Source organism: Pseudopipra pipra, chromosome Z, assembly GCF_036250125.1.
Source record: "Pseudopipra pipra isolate bDixPip1 chromosome Z, bDixPip1.hap1, whole genome shotgun sequence".
NCBI classification, from domain to species: Eukaryota; Metazoa; Chordata; class Aves; order Passeriformes; family Pipridae; genus Pseudopipra; species Pseudopipra pipra.
The window spans coordinates 16777312-16798324 of NC_087581.1; the positions used below are offsets into that span (position 1 = coordinate 16777312).

The window sequence follows — 21013 nt, forward strand, 5'->3', positions numbered from 1 at the left end:
TCTGCTGATCAGTGTAGGAAAACACACAATTACCTGCCAAATACACTCACTGTGACTGAGGTGCTGTTTATGAACAAAGAGATCAGATGATGAAAGGAAGCTGGATGGCAGGAGGTGGTGCTGTCTTGCACCAGATTGTACACCTTCCACTGTTCTGCCATGCACACAGAGGTGTACTTAGCTGACCTTGGAGTCTGCAACAAGCCAAGCCCTTCTAGAATTTTTCTTGAATTTCCTTCTTGAATTATAGATACTGGACATACCTTAGCCTTCCCTGGAAATGTTTCATAACAGCCAAGCATGTATCAGTTCATTAGCTAAACCATCTCCTGAATTATTTGCAGAAATCTTTCTCTGGTATGAGACAAATCATCTTGGACGTTTGCTAGTTTATATCTGTGGAGGATATATGGAGAACCTTCACCTGTTACTGTTGTTCTCTAGAAAAATCTTGTAGTCTATTTGTGAGCTCTGTAACCCTGAAGACCTTGACAACATCCCAAGCTGTGAGTGAGACCCCTTGGAAAAAATTTATCTGATACAGATTTCCATATCCAAATTAAATGCATTAGGATCCCTTCTGATCAGTGGCTAGAAACAGCCATTTTTCGCTCATTATTCATCTCATTCTAAATTACTTGTCTAGAATGACCAGATGAACTGCACCCAAAAGACTTGTGCCAACCCATCTGTGTCAGAGCCGTGAAGAGTTTTGACTCTTAACGTGTCTAGCTCTGCCAAGAGAAATCTAATAGAGATGTGGTTATATGGGCAAAAGTTTTACTGTTTTATTTTGATTTATTATAGGATCATAGTTGGCAGTGCCTGATAGCTTATTATGTTCCAGGACAATACATAATTTTGTTGATTTAGTTACATATTGCCACGTTGGAAACACCTTCTGGTAGAACACATAAATTTCCATACCTAATAAAGACCTGGTAATTTATTCACAATTACTTGTTTGCAATTGTAGGTTTTCATTTCTGGACAGTGCATAGGAAATGTTTTATTCTTCTGATTTTTCTGTACATTATTTCACTCTACTCCACAATACACAGCAATTTCACTGGAAAACTTTTGATTTTCTGATGCTTGTCCTTATAATCATTCCATACAAAGATTACTGCCTACCCAAGCATCTGTTTAATGAATATGGTTTTGTCCTCTGAGAGGGGTCTCCACCCACTGAAGTCAGTGACAAAGTCTCAATAAGACAACATTAAACACTTTCTTTTTTATTACCAGAGAGAAGCTGTAACCTTAAAAATGTGTTACTTAACATGATTTAAACAGTATGCTTTAAAGACATCACAGGCAGAGTGAGATAAACTTTAATTTTTGATAGTTCAACATGGGCCCTAGGAGACATTAGGCTGTAACTTACTTAAATGCCCTGTTCAGTTTTCAAAAGTGTTAGAAAGTTTTATATCTAATCTCCAAAGTTTTTACTAAAAAGTTGTATTTATGCCTTCATATGTTGCTTACAACTTCTGCAATACTCAGGATTTCCTTTTAAATCTGGCTTCTGGGATCAGGGACAAGCACTATACTTGTTTACAGAACTGTGATGGAGAAAAAAATTCAAATATATACTAGCTGGGCCTTGAGAGACAAATACATACTATATATATATGTATATATATATATGTACACATGTATCTATAAACAGAGTTTATTTTTTGATTTGTGAATCAAGTATCATTGCTAATGACACTCTGAATAAATACACAACTCTTTCACTTTTTTTTTTTAATCTTGCTTTATTTTAAGCCTAGAAATAATATTTGAAGTTTAAATCCTCCCTGAATCCTCTTTGAGTCAGCAGGAATAAACCTTGTTTACTTGCTTGCAGGGTGAGTCACCAAGACAATCCTGCCACCCTGTGCCAGGCAGGATGTAGACAGGGAAATGGTTTTTACTGTTGTCTTTGGCTACTGGCAGCCCTCACAAAATGAATTTTGATCAGCAGTACCCCAAAAGCAAAGTGTGATCAGACTAATGAAAAATTTACCCTCAGGGCCACAAAGGAAAAAAAAGAAAAAATGAAACAAACCCAGTGCAATTATATAACTCATACTCATCTGGTTAACCAGCATCAGTTAACAGTGGGATTAAGGTAGTTGCCATTTTGCCAATCCAGTTTCAGATATCTGTGGAAAAAGGCAGAAGCTCATGTGCTCAGATGAAAACTAGGACATGTATTCCGACTCTAAATTTCAGACCTCAAATCCCTTGTGCTTGCAAGTGTACAGCCACACAGGGAAATTACTTCCAAAAAGGTATGGGTGCAAGGACACAGTAGCAGAATCAAAATTTAATGCCTAAGGCTGGAGTATAGTTCTGAATGTTTCATTTGCTCTACTTCCAGAAGATAACAAGCTAAGTAAATTAAAAGACAAAATGCTGATAGGATTTATATCAGTTCTGGTGTAAAATAGTATTAATAGAAGAAACATATCCTTGATGTTTTAGTAAAACAATGCTTTCTGTCTTATCAAGAAGTAAAATAATGCACTGTTATCCTGACACTTTCAGCTTGCAAGCTGCAGGAATCCTTAACAAAGATAGTTCATGGTAATTTATCACAGGTGGTTTCAATGACTCAGTAAGCTTTTTTCAGTGATTAAAATTAGGTCTCATTTGTTTTAACCCCTTCACTAATACTTAAACACAGGCATTTCAGAACACAGTTTATGTGCACATAAGACTGAGTTGATTATGAAAGAGTTCATGAAAAGTACCAAATGAGAAAAATAATCCAAAATTATCTAAAAAGACTGGACGTAAGAGAAGCAATAGCAGAATTCTTTTAAACTTGATAAAATGAAAGCTAAAACATTAGAGGAAATAAAATCCAAACCAGTGAATTTGAGAACAGTGAGAAACTTCGAACCCACTCACTCCTGGTGAAATGGGTAGAAAAGGATTAATAGCCATAAATAGGCAAGGAATTTCATAATGAGATTTGACAGTAAAAAGTCAGGGTAAACCACAGTTTTTTAAGCAGAAGTTCCTTAAAATTAGGGTGTCCTGTTGCCATATACTTGCCATATATATTACAAATATCAGTCTGGATTTGCTATTTAAAAGAAATGAAGGAAAAATAACTCTGTGTGATCCAGCTCGATAGTACAAAACTCTCAGTGTTGTTAAAAAACCCCCAAACTTGGCTGTGCCTTTAAGAACTTTGCTACTTCCAAAATGCCACAGTTGTGCAGGTGCTTTTTGGGGCTAGAGGTTACAGGCTTATAAGTAAGCCCAGAAGTGCAAGATCCTCTTTGATAGACAGTGCAGTCCAGGGTTAAGAGACTGTTGCTGGTGCAGTGAAGAGGGAAATATTAGATTAGTATTAGAAGCATTAGTATTAGTATTAGTATTAGAAGTATGTAGGACCAAAAAGACTTGCTCAGCATCAGTATTACTTGCTTAACTATATATACATTTTTTTTAATTATCAAAAGCCCATCAGTAAGAAAAACAGCAAATGAGGACACATACATGTGTCTGTGTCTGATTCCTTATATGTATATTCTAATATGTAGCAACAAAAATGGCAAGCAAAACATATTGTTCAGTGACAGTGAATTGCTTATTTACTTGAAAGTGTAATATAGTCAAAGAAATGCTGTAGTTGCTTTAGTGAATTAATTCTGAACTCCCTTGTTTTACAGCTCTCTTTTCCAAATACCAGAGTTAGGATCAGCTGTATTGATTGGGGTCATTACTCGGAATTCCAAAAACAGTCTAGGCATTCAATGTAAATTGGTTGTAAATAGGATCATTCATTTAGAAGCATTTGGAACATGAAAACATGGGAATAATCAAAAGATGTGCAAGCGCAGACTGTATCTTGCCTTTTATTAATTCCATGAATATTATTTTCCTATAAATGCTTTTTTCCATCTACTTTCAAACCCTAATTTTTTTTGGACTGTGTTCACTGTACGTGTGTGGTAGTAGCTTTGAAGGATGATAATTTACTGGTGGGTTTCACAGTGGTGAGAAAATTAAAATGTACAGCCTTTTGTCTGTCTGGTGAGTTGTTAAATCACTTACCACAGTATGAAACAGCTTGTGGCATTATACATGGCATAAAAACTCTTCATTAACATGTGTCCCACTGTGAAAAATGTGCTATATTATTTGGTCTGCCCGTAAGTAAACCTTGTTGTAGGAGAGGATTTTGTACTCCTGTGAATAAGAATTAAATATTGATATGTATTTTATAGTTTTATCTTGACAAAAACCTAGGAAGTAGGTGGAAGATCTCTCTGCCCTCAGTGTCTACCATAGTATTGTCTATTCTTCACTGTTTGTGTAAATATCCATTCAACTTTTCTAAACAAAACACCTGGAAAACCAGTATATACTACACACCAGAAAAGGAAAGAAATACAGTTGACTTTGACAGGCAATTTACTCTCTTTTATGAATTCTGCATACCTTCTGCCAAAGTCCACCTTGCCTAGGAGTAGATCAGGAACTCACCCACAAATTCTCTGTTATCTGTCTCCATGATAAAACAGCAGGATAAAACAGCACACCTCCAGCATGTGCAATGTCAGGGTGTGTGTGGTGACCTTACTCTGCCTAGGACTGTTCTTAGACCTGCTGCCAGCTGTGGTGTGCTGGCTGTGCAGGTACAGGAAAGTACCACACCTGGTGGGGTATTCTTCTAAAGAGATGGCCATCTCAATTCAACCACAGGAGGCACTGGGGAGGAGGGATGCAGAGTACAGTACTAACTTAGAGCACAGGCATTTTTTATTTGTATTTTTTATTTATATTTATATTTTTATATATGAAGTTCATAATTGGGCTCCTGCTACACTGGTATTGGAAAACAGTTTCAAGGTATATTTCACAGCTGAAAAGAAAGCAAGATGTAAAGATTGTGTCAAAGATGCAAAAACTAAGAACATCTGCAATCTGATTAACACAAATTGAGTATGCCCCTTAGGCTTCTGACCCTTCATTGTAACTCCAACTAAAGGCACATACATAAAAACTAGAGTTTGAGCACAAGTCTTTTGCCAACAATTCATTTGATACCACAGACCATTATACAGTGGATTTGTATTTTAGTGTCAGAAAATAATCTTCAGAGAGCAACAGACACTCCGTACTCTTATTTAAAACAGCACTCTACAGAAAAGGCAACAAAGCTAATACATGAACTATTAAGAAAAATAATTGTGTATTACATTAAGGATGGAATATAACTCAATAAAGTCCTCAGCAGAGGATTCTGGATGGGAAGGCACTTCTAAGTGCATAGTAGGAACAGCAAGAAATAGTTGAAAGACACTTCTGATTGAGGAACCTCTGTGATGCCTACACCTCATCTTAATTACCACACAGAATGTTGTAGTTATTAATGCCATGTTAGTTCTTATTGAATTGTGTTAAATGCAGGCCCAGAGTGGACGTCACTGAGCAAGAATATAATTCCTCATTATGATTATGGTAATGGAATATCACTAAGAATAAATACGAATAAATGCCATAAACACACTGAGAACATCAGCTTTTACATCTTCAGCTGTTATCTCCCCTTTTTTATTTTCTTTTTTTTTGCTTTTGAGTAATTATCTTTTAGCAAAATATGTCATATTTGCTTCCATAATGTTATAAAAATGCACATATTAAAGATTAGCTCAGTTTTATCTCCAAAGAACTGGATTCATTGTGATTATCTTTATAGCCTGTCAAAACTGAAATGTAGCATGTGGATTTCTAAAATGAAGTTATGGCCTCAGAAGCTTATAGTGGAGGTGTTTTTTTTTTTCCTTGAGGCAGATGCAATTCCTACTAAAACAATGAAAACCTACCAGGTTCTGGGTAATGTGCATTTTGACTAGCTCTCTGGCTGATAATGAACTAGAAATTTGTTAGTGTCACACCTGTCATGCAGCTTCTGCATCACTGATGTATCTTCCTCCAAGGAAAGGTTAAACCAGCCTTTCATTGCATGGTGTGCACTCTTTGGCTCTGCACAAGGAAGATAAAGCCTGTCAGAAGTGGTGAGTCATTAGTATTCTTGTAGTTTCTTCAATATCAGAGTTTTTCTCACAAATAAGGCATTTTTCTATTAATTTGCCCTACAATCCAGACAGAAACACAGTATTGCATAAACAATAACTGACATATCAAATACAGTCAGTCTTGGCCAATATTCATATATCCTGCTCTGTTGCAAGCATAGAAGGGTTGATATGTCTCATTTTTTTATTACACCTATTAAGGAAACTTTCCTGTCTGACCCTTCGGGAGCCACTTCTATCGATGGGGAGGCACGAACATAAGCTCACAGACCCTTAGGATCGGCAATATGTCAAATTTATTATTTAAATCAGTTAACTTTTATACAGTTTAGTTTGTTTGAGGCCCATGCCTATAACAAGGTGATTGGATAGCTCAGTCTGTGCACGCGTCTCATGTCTCCAGTTCATTGGACCTGATGTTCTGTCCACGCGATCTGAAATCATCCTTGGCATAGAAACCTCTTTCTAATTAATCTGCTTTTAGGGTTTTACTAAATTTGGAGGTGTTTCATTATCTTCAGTTTCTCAAGGTTTTCTTTCTATAAACATATTATGTTCTCAAACCTTATAACCAGACACACAGCTAACAAGTATAAGCATCACATATGTTCACACAGTCTATAAGTATAAACAATACACGCTTGTCACTTCAATGGCAAGCAAGGCCTACAGAGTGCAGGAAAAATTGTTCAGAGAAATCTCTCTGTTCCGGTGACACACTTCAGCAGTCACATTCACATTGCCTGAGCTGGGACTGAGGCCCCTTCAAAGAGGGAGGCTCCTGCTTGACTCCATGGACACCCCACATTCATGCAGTCGAACAAGGTTTCCTCACCTGCCTGAGCCTAGGTTTCCCATAGCAGAGTCTTAGATATCTGGATCCTTAAAATAAATCAGTCATGGTGCAATAACAAATTAACAGCGAGATTATGCCTTTGAGGAGGGACCCTGGGCTTTTATGCCTTCACAATCTAAGCATGTGGAAGTCTGGAACCGTCAGCTCCTGCTGTGCCTCTGAGTGTCCAGTGACCTGGCTGACACCACAGGTCCTCATGTCCATTGTTGTGCAAAGGGTCAGTGCAGGTTCATGGCCTCTTTCCCTGGACTCTTGCCACCAAGAGCTCAATCTCCAGCTGGTACTGCAGCTGCACAATGAGCTACATGCACTAAATGTATTCCTCAACACATTCACTTCTCCACAGATCCTTTTCCCTTCTTGTTCTATGATAGTAAGCATGCAATAAATTTATTTTCTCATTTTTTTCCCCTTTGTTGCCCTTATCCATCCATTTTCAATACTCCTATGTTGCTGAACATCTTAGCCTATTCTCTATCATATGTTAATAAGCGCTTGCAGTCAGCAGGTGCCAGTACCATCACTGAAAATAAACATCACAAAGTCAGTATACATCATGTATTCTGAATGGAGATGCTAGGATGTCCACTAGATTTAAATCCTCGATGAGAAGGATTGAGGTGCAATTTTCCCATTCCGTTGCATGTTCATCTACATCAGATTTGCATTTCGATAATTATTTCCTTTATCAATTGCTTTTCTTGGTTTTCACTAATTACTTCAATAATTTTATAAAGGGGTTCATAAATGCAAGAGGTAAAAGAATTTGTATTAGCCACAATCATTGAGCTTTTATGACCCTCATATGACCCTTTTATGACACCAGAATGATGAAATGAGTAGTATTAGTTCAAAAGTTCCAAGTATCCAGATCTTCCTTTTCAGTAAAGGAGGAAGCTTGAGCTGTTTTTCAAAGATAGTTTTATTTCTTGGGATTGTGTATGGCCCCAGCTATCAGTTCAATTAAAATCTGGTAAATGTTAGCATCTTCTTTTTATTATTACTGACATTATTACTAATTATTTCTCATATATTCCTACTATGCCAGTAACCATGGCCACAATCAGTCTAGTATTCAAGTCCTCCGGGACCCTTCCATCCTGTTGTTGCTAAGACTGCTTCAAATTTTTAACCTCAGTACTGTCTTCAAAATTCCAATCAGAAAGTGGAATTGGTGTTTTTGGTTGGTAGGTTTATACACTTTGAGTGGTTTGTCTCCCACTAACTACATTTTTTACTGGAGAACAGATAAAAGGCCTGAGACAACACAAAGAGCATCAGTATCCTCACCCCGCTCCCCTCAGCAGAGCAGCATCGAAGTCCACTAGTGAGGATGTATATCTGTATAGACATGTACATTGTGGCTCCCTCCATCAGCTGGGCTCATACCCTCAGTCTGCCCAGTAGCTGCCCCTGGATCCCAGTCTCCTCAGTTTCTGGCATCTGGACATGTAAGGCTCCAGTTTTGACCTGCATTGATGGGTTTCACACGTGGACAATAGGGGTGAGGCTCTCCTAGAACAACCCTGGAAGGAACCTGGATATGGTGTGCCTCTTTTGAATCCATAATTTGGGAATCTGCCTTAGTGCAGCTCTGCTCCTCAAGGCCATTAGACATGGGCCTTGGAGAGTCTGATGGCTCCTGCAATAGGCCTGGAAGCAGCCAAGGCCAGGATATTATTTGGGCTCTCCCACATGCCTTCATCTCTCTGTTCTCCTTGTGGATGTATGGATGAGCTTTTATCACATAATTTAATGTGAACAGTCTGGTTTCCACAGTGGTAACATCACAGCAACTCTCCTGTATTGCCCTATGCTATCTACCTTGGCTTCCAGCATCTCAGCTGCCTCAGCCAACTGGGGCTGTATGTTCCTGAACCCCATTCTATCTTTGTGCATCACTCCTTGTAAGCTGCCCAAGAGCACACACAGGCACCTGGCCATTGTTTCCTGGGCAGTTATTTGAAGATTTCATTGCTTTAAGATGAAACAACAGCATTGCTTTCATTTGCATTCAGCAAATGTTTTTTTCTGACAAGGAGTATGGCAGAATTGCAGTACAGAGAGAACGTCTTGTGTTGATCACAGAAAGTAATGGATCATTGAACTCCCCCATTTATCTGCCCCTCTGGAGACTATACATTATAAAAATTCTAGCATGATGCAGATTACCTGCCTACTATACAATTAGAATGCAAAAGATTTATAGGGTAAATAACTACTGACATACACCAGGTCACTGAGAGTGAATAAGAACTGTTGTATTCAGCCTACTGCAAACATCAGCTTTGCCTTTTCATGTCTTCAGTCTTCCTGAGGATAAAGTTCTTTGCAAGGACAAACGTTTGTCTTGTGGATTAATCAGAAGCCTCAGTTATTCAAAAGATTGTGTATGCAAGGAACAGCAAAATCTCTTTTTTTGGATGACCTGTTGTGTTGGGTTTGATGGAGAATTGTGGGAATCACAATCTACAGAAACTATTAGTGGAAATGTATGTCTAAAAGGAAACGTAACAGTGATGAGCCTATTATATTCTTTGAATCAAGCTCCTACTGATGTGGGGCTGGGTGGGGATATGTTTGATTTTCACAGTTGTATTTTTGCACTACAGAGTCTTTTGCAAAACATAAGCTTTTGGATTTGTTATGAAGGACAAGATCTCTCGTTACTTTAAAAAAAATTATAACTAGAAGATGAGACATAAGCAGCAGGATAAAAAAGTCTCAGAATAAAGTTAGTTGCTTTGGTAATGAGAAGCATTTGAATGCATAGATTCATAGTTCATAGAATGAAAATTCACATCTGGCTGCAGTTAAAATGAAGGGAGCTTACATTCTTAATCAAAGAAACTCGTATAAGGCTCTGGAGCAGAAGTCTGTAAAACAAGGCTGAATGTGATATTTCTCCAAGTTCTATTTCTTCATCAGTTTCTTCTATTTCACCTTTGCAGATTATGTAAGTAATTCCTTCTGTAAACTTACTATTGTTACTGTATATTTTGCTTTTCAAATGTCTCCAATTTCCTGCTGACATAAAGAGGATAAATTGACCCCAACTAATAATTGTTCAACAGTAAGCTCTTTTAGAGTCCTTAGTGGACTAACATCCTCTGACATTTTAGCTACTAGTATTTGCAAAATTGCTATGGTGACAAATATGGTTCTATTTTGCTTAACCACTCAGCATGGTTTCAAAAGAACATTTTTGCCGAAGTCAATGCACAGTGCCCTTTTCTCTGAGTAATGGTATCTTTAGTAAAACGTAAGTGTACAGGGAAGTCTGACCTGTCTTTGATCACAGTACCTTATGAACACCTACTCAAATTACTATTAAAACAGATTTGGAGTAGCACAGTGTCCACTCACTGAAGAAAAGATGAGGGCAGGCCCAAGGGAAAAATCTGTAGCACAAAATGCCTGAGGATTGCTTCATCTTCTTTTTGGTCATTGTGATGAAGTAAAGCATTCCTAAAGGCAATATGATGTCTCCCCTTAAATTCCTCTGCCCAGCAGTGCAAACCCATCAGACATGGCCTGGAGCTGCTTTGACTCATGTAGGGAACCTATGGGCAATGGCATTGGACCTAAGGTCCCAAAGGTAGCTATAGCAGCTTTTGACTGTGTCCATCCCTCTGGTTTTGCAATAAGCAAAGCTAGATGGGAAGATTCAAATATTTTTTTGTCTTTCACTAGAACCAGTTGTCAGACTACATCATAATCTTTTTTGTGCATGTAACAGTTTTCAGACAGGGATCTGAATATGTAGAGACAATGGCTGTGTTATGAGAAGGGGTTGCTAGTAAACTTAGCACCCATGCAGACCAGCTTCCAAAAGATTTAGGTGACAGATTTTTTAAAGATATTTCATCTTTTCTCAAAGAGACTTAAATCCCTGATACGCCACAGGATTCCCTTCTGGGGCATCCTCTCATAAATGTGTATTTATAGAAGTTAGTTTCTATTCTAGTTCTGTTTTTGTAAGCACCCTGTAGTGTCCAAGGAGAGAGGGATGGGAGGGAGGGAGAGAAGGAGAAAGGAAGGAACGGAGGAAATGGTGTGGGAAGGGGTGGAGAGATGCTCTCCATCTTTTCTCTCTCTCCATTGATCGTATGGAGACAGATGAGATATTAATATCCTACCAAACACTTGACTTAGAGCCTATAGCCAGATACAGTCACAAGTCCAAGTCAAAGAGTAAGTGCTTAGACTGAGCTTGCTGCATCCTCCATTACTTTCCAGAGCAGGCACTGCTCTGACAGAAGGTGGTAACTGGTAGCATCACCCTTGGCTGAGCTTGGAGCCAGCTGTGGAGCTTTCCTTCCTACAGAGCAGGTCTGAGTATCACTAGGATGGTGACAGTCAGCAACTGAGAGGTACTGTTGAGTCTGCTCCTAAGTTCCCCATTAGCTGCATCAAATTCAAATTGCAGAAGAGAGCATTTTTAGCTTAAGCTGTTTCACCACCAGCACTCAGGGTCCCACAATGTTTCAAGGCCTCAGATACTCTCATTCAGATGCAGTTATGGTTTAGGCTTTTATAATTTAAATGGAAGTTAAATCAGAGTTCAAACTCAGCTCTTGTCAATGGCTTAATGCACAATGTAAATGTTGCTGCACTTCTGCTAGGTCAAAGACCTGTAGAGGAATGTGATGGAGAGAAATAACAGAAGGAAGAGAGACTGGCTTTGACATTTTGCTGCTAAATTTACATCCTGATTTTAGAAGTTGAAAGATAAGAAATGAACAAGCTGGTGATTTTGTTTCAGAGGTCTGTTTTTGCATTATAAGGTTTGCATTAAATGTGAAAATACTTTTTTAATTGTGTAGGAGAATATCATCTTTTCTTCATAAAAATATAGGAAGAATGTTGATGGCAGGGAAAATATTTTTTTAACAAACAAAAGTAAAGCTTGTGTTGATATTATTCATGTAATAATAATACCTGACAGAAAATCCTTAGTTTACTTGAAATCCATAATTAAACAGCGTCATGTTACCCTAGTTGTCAAAATCATTTATTGTCTCTTGTCTTGTTGCAATCCTGTTTGAAATTGGTCAGAGGGGAATTTGCTTTGTTTTGACTCTTCTCTCTCTCTCTCTTTTTCTTTTAAGGTCAACTCAAATCAAAACATACTCTTGGGACAATGCCCAGGTTATTTTGGTTGGCAACAAATGTGACATGGAGGATGAACGAGTAATCTTCACTGAGAGGGGCAAACATTTAGCAGAGCAACTTGGTAAGAAAAGACATGACAAAAGCTTTATGATTGCTTGTGAGAATGCACAAATTAATTTCATTACTTGTTACAGTACTTGAAGTGTTCATGACACATTCACTGTAAAGGAATAGTCACACACTGCCTCTCTTTTCTTTCGGCTTATCATTTGTGATGTGGAGCAACATTTGTCACGTGTCTGTATATATACGATATGTTTAGGTAGTTATAGCTAAAGGCAGAAAGGAAAAAAAATAAAAAAATTCAAACAAAACAACAACAAAAAGAGGAAGGGAGAGATGGAAGAAACAGCTTAGTCAAAATGTGAACTAGACCTTTTTGCAAGCTGAGAACATTTGGTTTATGATTACCACTACCAATAATCCAAACCAGAAAGATGCTGATGTCTAACTCCCACTGCTAACACTTCATCTGCTGTACATTTACATACTATTCATAGAAAATATGATCCTCTATTTCATAAAGTCTCCCTCTGGGAGGCAAATGTTATACACAGAGAAAATTACAGAGCTGTGAACAGCTCTATTCTTTCTGTTTCTACCCAACACTGTTATTCTTTTATGCCATGAAATGAAATATTTTTTAAATGACTACCCAGCCTTTTTTGTTCCTTCAGAATTGTTGATCTCTGCAGAGCAAGTTCAGAAGGTGTGCAAATCAAACTCTGGCATCATTGGAGATCAGTTCATGTGCTAGGGTACATAAACTATTGGCAAACGTTTGTTATTATTTTTGAAACTGAGTGAGGTAAAAGCTCAGTCTGATCAAAATATGTGTAACAAGGATCTCCTTGTCACTATTCCTATATAGGTGGTTAGATGAAAGGATGTTTTAAGAGTGGATCTAGTCTCATGCTGGTGGTTCTTAACTTACGTATATTCATAGGTCACTAACCTTACTTTTTTAAAAATATTTTTTCTAGTGGTGCAATTGTTTTTCCTGGTAAACAGTTTCATCAGAATAACATATCTTCCTATTGCATCTGTCTAAGTAAGTGTTACATATGCGTAAAAGCACTTCTCCAAATTGTACTTTAAAAATTACTATAAATTAGTCCTTGAAAGGAGACAGAAAATATTTAACAGCAGGTTAAGTCCAGAAAACTTTGCAACATTTGTGAAGAACAGACTTTCTAAAACTGTTTGCAACAAAACCATAACAATTACCTTTGCACTTGCTTTAATAGAGGATTACAGAAATACCTGGCATATTATATATATTTCTATAATCTGTTCTTCCCATTTCTAATATTTACTAATTTTACTAAGAGCTAGGAAAATGTATTCAGTGGAGAAAAATATCCCAAAAATACAACTGTATACTCTTACCACAAATTTAGACCAGGCACTAAAATGTCTGACAATAACCATAAATTTACACTATTGAGTTTGAAGAGTTGGGGTTTTTTAACTCACATAATTAATCTGAATTTCTTCTCCTTGAACTATTTTCCTGTAGAAAGTTAATGTAGGGAATTGGCAAGGAATCCCTAGGGTCATGAATTCAGCAAGATTGGAAGGAACTTTGCATGTTGCACAGCCAAGAATCCTCAGCTGTAACAACCAATGCTTGAAAAAAAAGAAAAAGAGTAATGAGTTAGATATCAAAACTCATGTTTCAGGCTTTAAAGCAAAATCCAGCTCCTGGGATTTAAAATTCAATCTTTATGGAAGCAGAGTATCTTCTATTTCCATATTTATGTACTCAGGGGGTTTCCTTTCTCAGGTACACATCCTGTGACTATCTCAAGGGCAGATGATTGTACTGGATAACTTGTGTCTCTGATCTAGTCATTTACTGTAGTCAGACTGCACACACAAATATTTACATGTTTCCTGTACAGCTGCAATCATTTCTTAAATCTGCTTAGAGACTGTGGGACGTGGTGGCAGGAAAAGCAGAAGAATGACTTTCCCTTAACTGTAGTAAGTGCTCTGGCCTTCTGACTAGTCTGAAGGACACACGTTGAACCAAACACATGGGACTATCCTGTCTTTCTCTGACAGTGGGTTGATAACATGGCTTACAGGCAAGTTTTAAAAATAATATAGATTTTAGTGTCTAGCAAGACAGTTTAAAACTGAGGGTCCTTTGAATGCCATGGTCTGCAATCTTGATTGCAGCCACAATTACAAGCAAATACAACTCACGAGTGCTGTACAAAGAATATATTGTGACACCCTCTGTTCTAAAGTGTGATTTTATTTTCAGGGCTACTTTATTTGAAATCACTGAGAAAATGAATACATGCACATTTTGGGTTGGATTTTCAAAAGATCAAAAAGAGCAATGGGCATTCAATCCTTCAGGGAAACAAGGTGTTCTGTTAAGATAGCTTTATTGGAAAATTGAGTCTTCATGTGGCTTCTGACCTTTCTGAAAACTGTGGCCTTAAATTTTATTTACAAGGTGTAATCATTTGTTTCTTTAAATTTCAGTGCTGGTTTATTTCTCAAGTGTAACTCAAACAACTGGTTTAGATCAACCACCAATAGGTCTCATTCCTGGTGGAGGAGGTCTGGCTGAACTAGTCAAGTATCCTGTGGTAGCTCTGAGCACCTTTCTCATGACACTATTCAAAGTTCACAAAAGAAAGAAGGAATAGTTAAGAATCCAGATCTGACCTTGATGGAAAATTAACAGAATGCTTATGAGGTCAGAATCTGTCTTGTTTCCATCAAAGATTTTTTTTAAGTTTGTTGATTATGACCTTACACTGGCGATACCACCATGGATCATAGCTACAAACAGTATACTAATTTACCTATGGTAATGACCATAAGTAGGTGTCTTATGCCAACACATAAATTGGCAAACATATAGTGATATTTTCCCAGACTGTAGCAAATTATATTTGTGGGTCTCATGAACCAAATGCAGTACATTTATATACAATAGCCCTTTCACGATTTTTTTCCATGGACTTGTACAATGATGTCTTTGAAACCATAAAAAGTCTTGCTATCCACAACATCCTTTAAAAATGCATAGTTTGTCTGTTATCCCCTTCTGCTTTGAATTGGCCCCCGATAGTTTTATTTTATGTTTCTTCACTGTTACATTCTGAAAAGCAATGAACAACTGTTTTCTGCTACCTGTTCTCTAACACTCTAGGTTTCAGAGAGCTCTGTCATACTCCTTTTTTCATGCTGAAATTCCCAGAATATATAATTGTTCCACACGCAAAGACCATCTCACCATCTCACACCTTAGTCATTCCTTATCACCCTATTCAGTAATTTTTTGTAAGTGGTACAGCCTTCTGTCCAAAATTAGTTCATGGTTGTTTAACACAATAGCATCATTAAAAGACTAATGTTTGAATGAGATGAAAATAGATGGGTTCAAATAAAGTTGTGTAATTTTACCTCATAGAGAGATCATTCTAAGAAAATACAGAAATGTGACAAACCGGCCAACAAAGAGAACTAATTAATGTAATGTTAATACTGACATGGGGATCACAGCAAACACATTCAAAGAAGTTTATTTGCTAATCATTACAAAAAAGGGTATGGAATATAATTCTTATATTTTGTATATTCATGAATGTTTGCTGTAAGCACTACTTGCATTCGCTGTTGAGTGAAATCCCAATATAACTTACATGCTTTAAATCCAAAACACTGACATGCATTAAAGCATTTTAGTAAAACAGGCTGGGAACTTCTTACAAGCAAAATGTACACTTGGCAGTGAATTGGTAGCACAGCTTTTCCGAAATATTAGTCTTGTGCATTTCAGCTGAATTCATACATTCCTAAAAGTTTGGTGTCAATTCTCAGAAGAGAAATAAAAAAGAGTGATTCACAAATGGCATAGGTTTCTTGGTTTTTCTATTTGTGGTCTGTACGATATATTGCACTTGTTATCGACATTCCAGCAAAGGATTAGCAGGCAGGGTGTACACAGAGCTTTGAATAGAGTCCGAGTAACTGCACATGGAAATGGATAGTCGCGTATGAAATTTGAAAAACACTTTCTCCATTTATTTCGGACATTCTGCTGTGCATGCAAATTAGGTACCTAAGTTTTTTTGAGTTCTTTGGTTTCTCAGGTGCTTCTGTACAAACTCTTGTTTGCTATCTCTGTGTTACAAATGCTTTCAACAATCAGCAGTTTTAATTCCAAATACTGTGAATACAAAATATCTTGAAGTCCTAGGCCCCTATGGTTGCTGCAAAAGTACAATCCTGCCACAGGTCCAAACTATGCTGATTATGCTGATGCTGCACCAGGTACTAGGGGAATACTACAGGACCTGCCCCAAATGTCTGACCACCTTTTCTGTAAGATCTTGTTTGTTCCATCCCCCCTTTTTGTCTTAGATTGGCTAAGGCTCTGGGAAACTGAGTGGTTTTATCATAGAAGTGTTGGTTGGAAGGGAATTCTGGTGATCATCTAGTATGATGACCGACTAAAATATACCCCTGGCTCAGTTTTCAGAGCAGTGCCCTTCCCTTCAGATTTTCTGTGCCTCCATATTTCTTATGCTCTGCCACCCAGGATCACCCATGGCTGGGGTCATTCTGCATGTCTGAGCATGACCTGGGGTGCACTTGCCTGTTTTCTAAATTTACCCTGGCGTGCTGTCTCCCCTAGAGGCCAACAACTGACGTTAGAAAACAAAACGAAGCAGGCCCTTTTGGGTGAGCTCTCACATTCCCTTCTGCAAGGAATGGCACAAGTCAGGCCTGATACTGCACTCAGGGCACCTGCACAGGGTTCTGAATATTATGTGCCCAGGGTCAGCAGTGACTGCGACTTCAGTGCACCTTCACAGCTTGTTACTCAGAGAGATAGTCATTTTACCCCTCAGATATAAGCACATTTTATTTTTTGGTGTGCTTTTCCTCTCTCCATCCTTTCTCTTTGCATCTTTTGGGCCATTTCTCCCCTAAAGTCTTCCTTCCTTCCTTCCTTCCTTCCTTCCTTCCTTCCTTCCTTCCTTCCTTCCTTCCTTCCTTCCTTCCTTCCTCCCTTCCTCTCTTTCTCTCTTTCTCTCTTTCTTTCCTTCTTTCTTTTTCTTTCTTTCTTCCTTCCTTTCGTTCTTTCTTGCTTTCTTTCTCTTTCTTTCTTTTTTCTTTCTTTCTTTTTTCTTTCTTTCTCTCTTTCTTTCTCTCTCTTTCCTCTCTTTCTCCATTTCTTTCCCTCTCTCCCTCTATCTCTTTCTCTCTCTTTCTCTCTCTCTCTCTCTCTCTCTCTTTTGCTCCTTCTCGTGATTTCCCATGCTTTGAAAATAAATTTCACCACAAACAAGAAGAAAAATTCTCACTTTAAACCAAAATCATCCTTCCCTGCCTATTTTATTTTTATTTTGTTCTTGGCTCAGATATTTATGTACATAACAGTCATGCTGAGGAGACATCGGAGACCCAATTGAGCAGTGATTAGATTTCTTCAAATTAAACTCATTTAGCACGCCAGTAAGCCTGAAAATGAAGCATTTGTCAGTGTCATGTGCTTATACAGAGTGCAATTCTATGTGATCTAACCCAGCTGCTGAGATGGGGCAGGAACATAACTGGTTTCTGAATCTTGTCAGTGCTGGGGCAAAAGGCAGCAGGTCCCCAGCATCAGGACTGGAGTGCACATTCACTTGCCTTGGGGGATGAGCCCTTGGGGGATGATGTGTACTTTAAGCATCTGTGGGTACACTGGGGGTACTTGGCAGCTGTGAGTTTAGGCATTGAGCTGAAGGGGCATTTTTAGAGCTGTACTTTTGGCATCTAAATCAGGAACCATGGGGGTTGACACATCAGCACACAGCTTGCTAGAGCAGCTAGTTCTGTTTTGCCTCCATGGCTGACTGGAGGCTTTGGTGCACAAGGCAGGGTCACCCACAACTTAGAGAGCATGGACATATGGCTGCATCTAATTTTACATTAAAAATGAAAATAATCGGGTTGTGCAGGAACATGCCTGTTCATACTTGCATCCTTCATTGTTTTTTAGCTCTTTTTAAAGGGCAAATGTTAGTGCCAAAGAGACAGACTGACAGCACTGACAAACACCAGTCTTCTATTTAGTTACAACACACATAGAGTATTGGCAGAGCAATTAAAGGCTCCTTTTATGTTTTTTAACTGAGAGAAATGTCAATCTGCCATTCCTTTCACATACTGGGAACTGCATTACAGCAAAGTTACTTAACGACACCGAGAAGCACGTGTTTGCTCAACCAATGTCTCCTATAAACAACCAAAAAAATTCTTTGCCAGAAATCTAATTTATTGCCCAAATGCACTCATTTAAAGTGTATCTGGAAACCACAATCAAAATTAATACAACTGGAATTCATATAAAACCTTCTGTTCTGAAAAGACTAGAAAAAAAGGTGTTTGCTAGAGCGTGACTACTAATTGTCCCTCAGGTCTGTCTGTTCTGTCATAGCTGATAGTCCCCCTTTAGCTTCGATTTTGTTAAAAAATTTGGGCATCCGAATCCAAAGATTGGATAAATACCTTAGCATTTCTGTTAATAGTCTTTATACTAACTCTATCTAGAATGGTGCTAAAGCACTGCTCTTCACTGACTTAATATTAGCAGAGTCCTGTTTTGGAGCTTAATGCTGTTTCAGTACTTTCCTTAACACAGTCCAGCACTTGGGCTTGTATAGACAGCAGAGCCAATGCTCTGTCTGGTCTACAGAGCAAAGTGCAGCATAATCAGATCTGCTGCTGTAGTTGCTCGTGTAGGAGATACTCTGAAGAACAGCAATGGTCACCATCTACTTTTAGTCCAGTTTCCTAGGAAAGATGACCTTTGCAGTCATGCATGTGTGTCTGTCTCTCTTTGTCTAAAAGATATTGACAGTTCTGAGGAAGTGGATATCGGAGCAGAGGAGGAAGGTCTTGCAGTTGCCTTGACTGGCAGCCTGCAATGTGAATGTGTCTCAGTTTGAAGAGACTAGAATATTTGCTAAAGAGAATGAGTTATGAGACAAACCAAACTCCTCTCTCTCAGCAATTGTAAATTCAAAATTAAGGGGCTTTAATCGAGGAAGTGCGGAAAAAACCAGAAGAAATAACAACCCTTTATAAAAAGATATATGTATGTTGGCAAGAACAGTAACAGAACACACAAAAAACCCCTAGACAATAGTCCTGTACCCAAAAGTCCCCTTCAAACAAAAGAAAAAGTCTGAATACTTCTCTGTCCTTTAGCGCAGTCCTAATCGTGGCCTGCAGGGGGCGCTGTTGGGTCACTGGAGGTGCAGGGCCTGCAGTTCCCTGTGTTGACCTGCAGGGGGCGCTGTCGGGCTCTGGCGGTCACCGCGGGGAGGGGTCTGGGGGGGGGTCTCGGGTCGCGGGAGAAGCCGAAAAGAAAATGGGGACCCTTCCCCCAGTGGAAGAAGGGGGAAAGGAAAGCAGTCCACCCCCACGGAACTCACTGTTGTCCTCAGATGACGCTGTCTCAAGTCTCCTCCTTTTTTCTCCCAGTGAGCATAAAAACTCTCCGATGAAAATGCAGCAGGTTTGAGCTGGAGACAAAGACAGCTACCCTGTCTCCATCCCAGAGAGAGAACCCAGAAACTGACTTCTCCTGCCCATGAGCCAGGCCAGCTACCCAAAAAATCCCAAACTTCTCCACCCCACACTCCAGCCTTTGATGGGCTATTAGCCAGGAATTCGACTTTGCCAGATCTTTTGTAAAGCTGGTTGACCCCCTTCCCCTTCCCATTCGAACTCCGTTTTTCTTACAGTGGAGCGGGAGAAGGAAAAATTCCCTCCTGGGATTTATAGCCTATAACAGAATGCAAATCTTATTAGATACTATTCATAGTAGGCAAGAAGGTAAGTGCCTGCCAGTGCCCCCTGCTGAACTGCTCGCAGGATGCAAATCCAAGAAAATAAAGCCTTATTAACTCCTCTCCTTTATACACTATGACACTGTTAAATTATTCATTCCCATGAGTACCCAGACTTTGCCTTTTATATATCACTGTTAAAAAGGGAGCAGCTTCCTGCAGCCATTTCTTGCTCTGCTGTTGCAGTCTTCTACTCCTCCTCCTCACAATACTGGATTGAAATAGGCACTAAGATTGAAGAACAGCACTAAGGATCACGGTTCAAGCTTGTCTTCATGAAATGATAGTTATGGCAGGAACACACCCTTGAGGACATCTGTAAAACATAACATTGAGAGTGGTAAATGAAATTGTCTTGGTTGTGAACAAACACTCTGAAATCAAAATGTCTTCCTGATCAACTGGTGAAACATTAACGTATCTCTTGTCTGTGTTGTCTGTGGAATTGCGCTTAAAATTTGCTATTTAGTGTGTCCTTTTGATGTCACATTTTCTTAGGAAGATGAGACGGTGCAGAATGTTCTAGCCTTTGCATATGACTGCTTTCTAGGCTTTTTGCTTCCTTATGTTTTAAAAGCAAACATAAACCGGGTGTTAATGAGCAGTCATGAAGGAGCTTCTGCAGAACCAGCACAAGTGTGAGGCAGAGAGGGAACAAAGTCAGTTATTCTGGGTGTTTGTATGCTTCACAGAAGCTATCTAAACTGCTCTGTGTGCATTATAGATCACTAGGTGAGCAACAGCAAGGGAAAGAGTCAGCAAGGGAAAACTGAATTAAACACAAAAAATGCATTTAAATTAGAATATCCTGATGCATGTTCCACACACTTTGTACAAATGTTCAGGCAACACTCTGATGTTTTGGATTTTCTTAGTTTCAGCTCTGTTCTGCACTACCTACCTACTTGCCTCTTGAGCTTTGTCATGTCTTTGCAATAATCTGCTCTACCTAGTCTCATCCACATCAGCAGTACTGATCATCACAGGTGGTGGGAACATGGTGTTCTTTGAGCTACGCTTCTCTAAGTGTCACCAGATAGTTGCCTCACTTCACACTTACACTC

General features: G+C 38.8%; 1 protein-coding gene across 1 annotated transcript in view; it reads left to right on the top strand.

The window, feature by feature from the left end:
- The window catches only part of RAB3C (RAB3C, member RAS oncogene family), a 123186-nt gene that overhangs the window by 92421 nt on the left and 9752 nt on the right, over window positions 1–21013 (top strand). The window contains exon 4 of the mRNA XM_064642086.1: window positions 12015–12139. Within this exon, the coding sequence (XP_064498156.1) occupies window positions 12015–12139 (125 nt within the window). The remainder of the gene's footprint in view (window positions 1–12014; window positions 12140–21013) is intronic.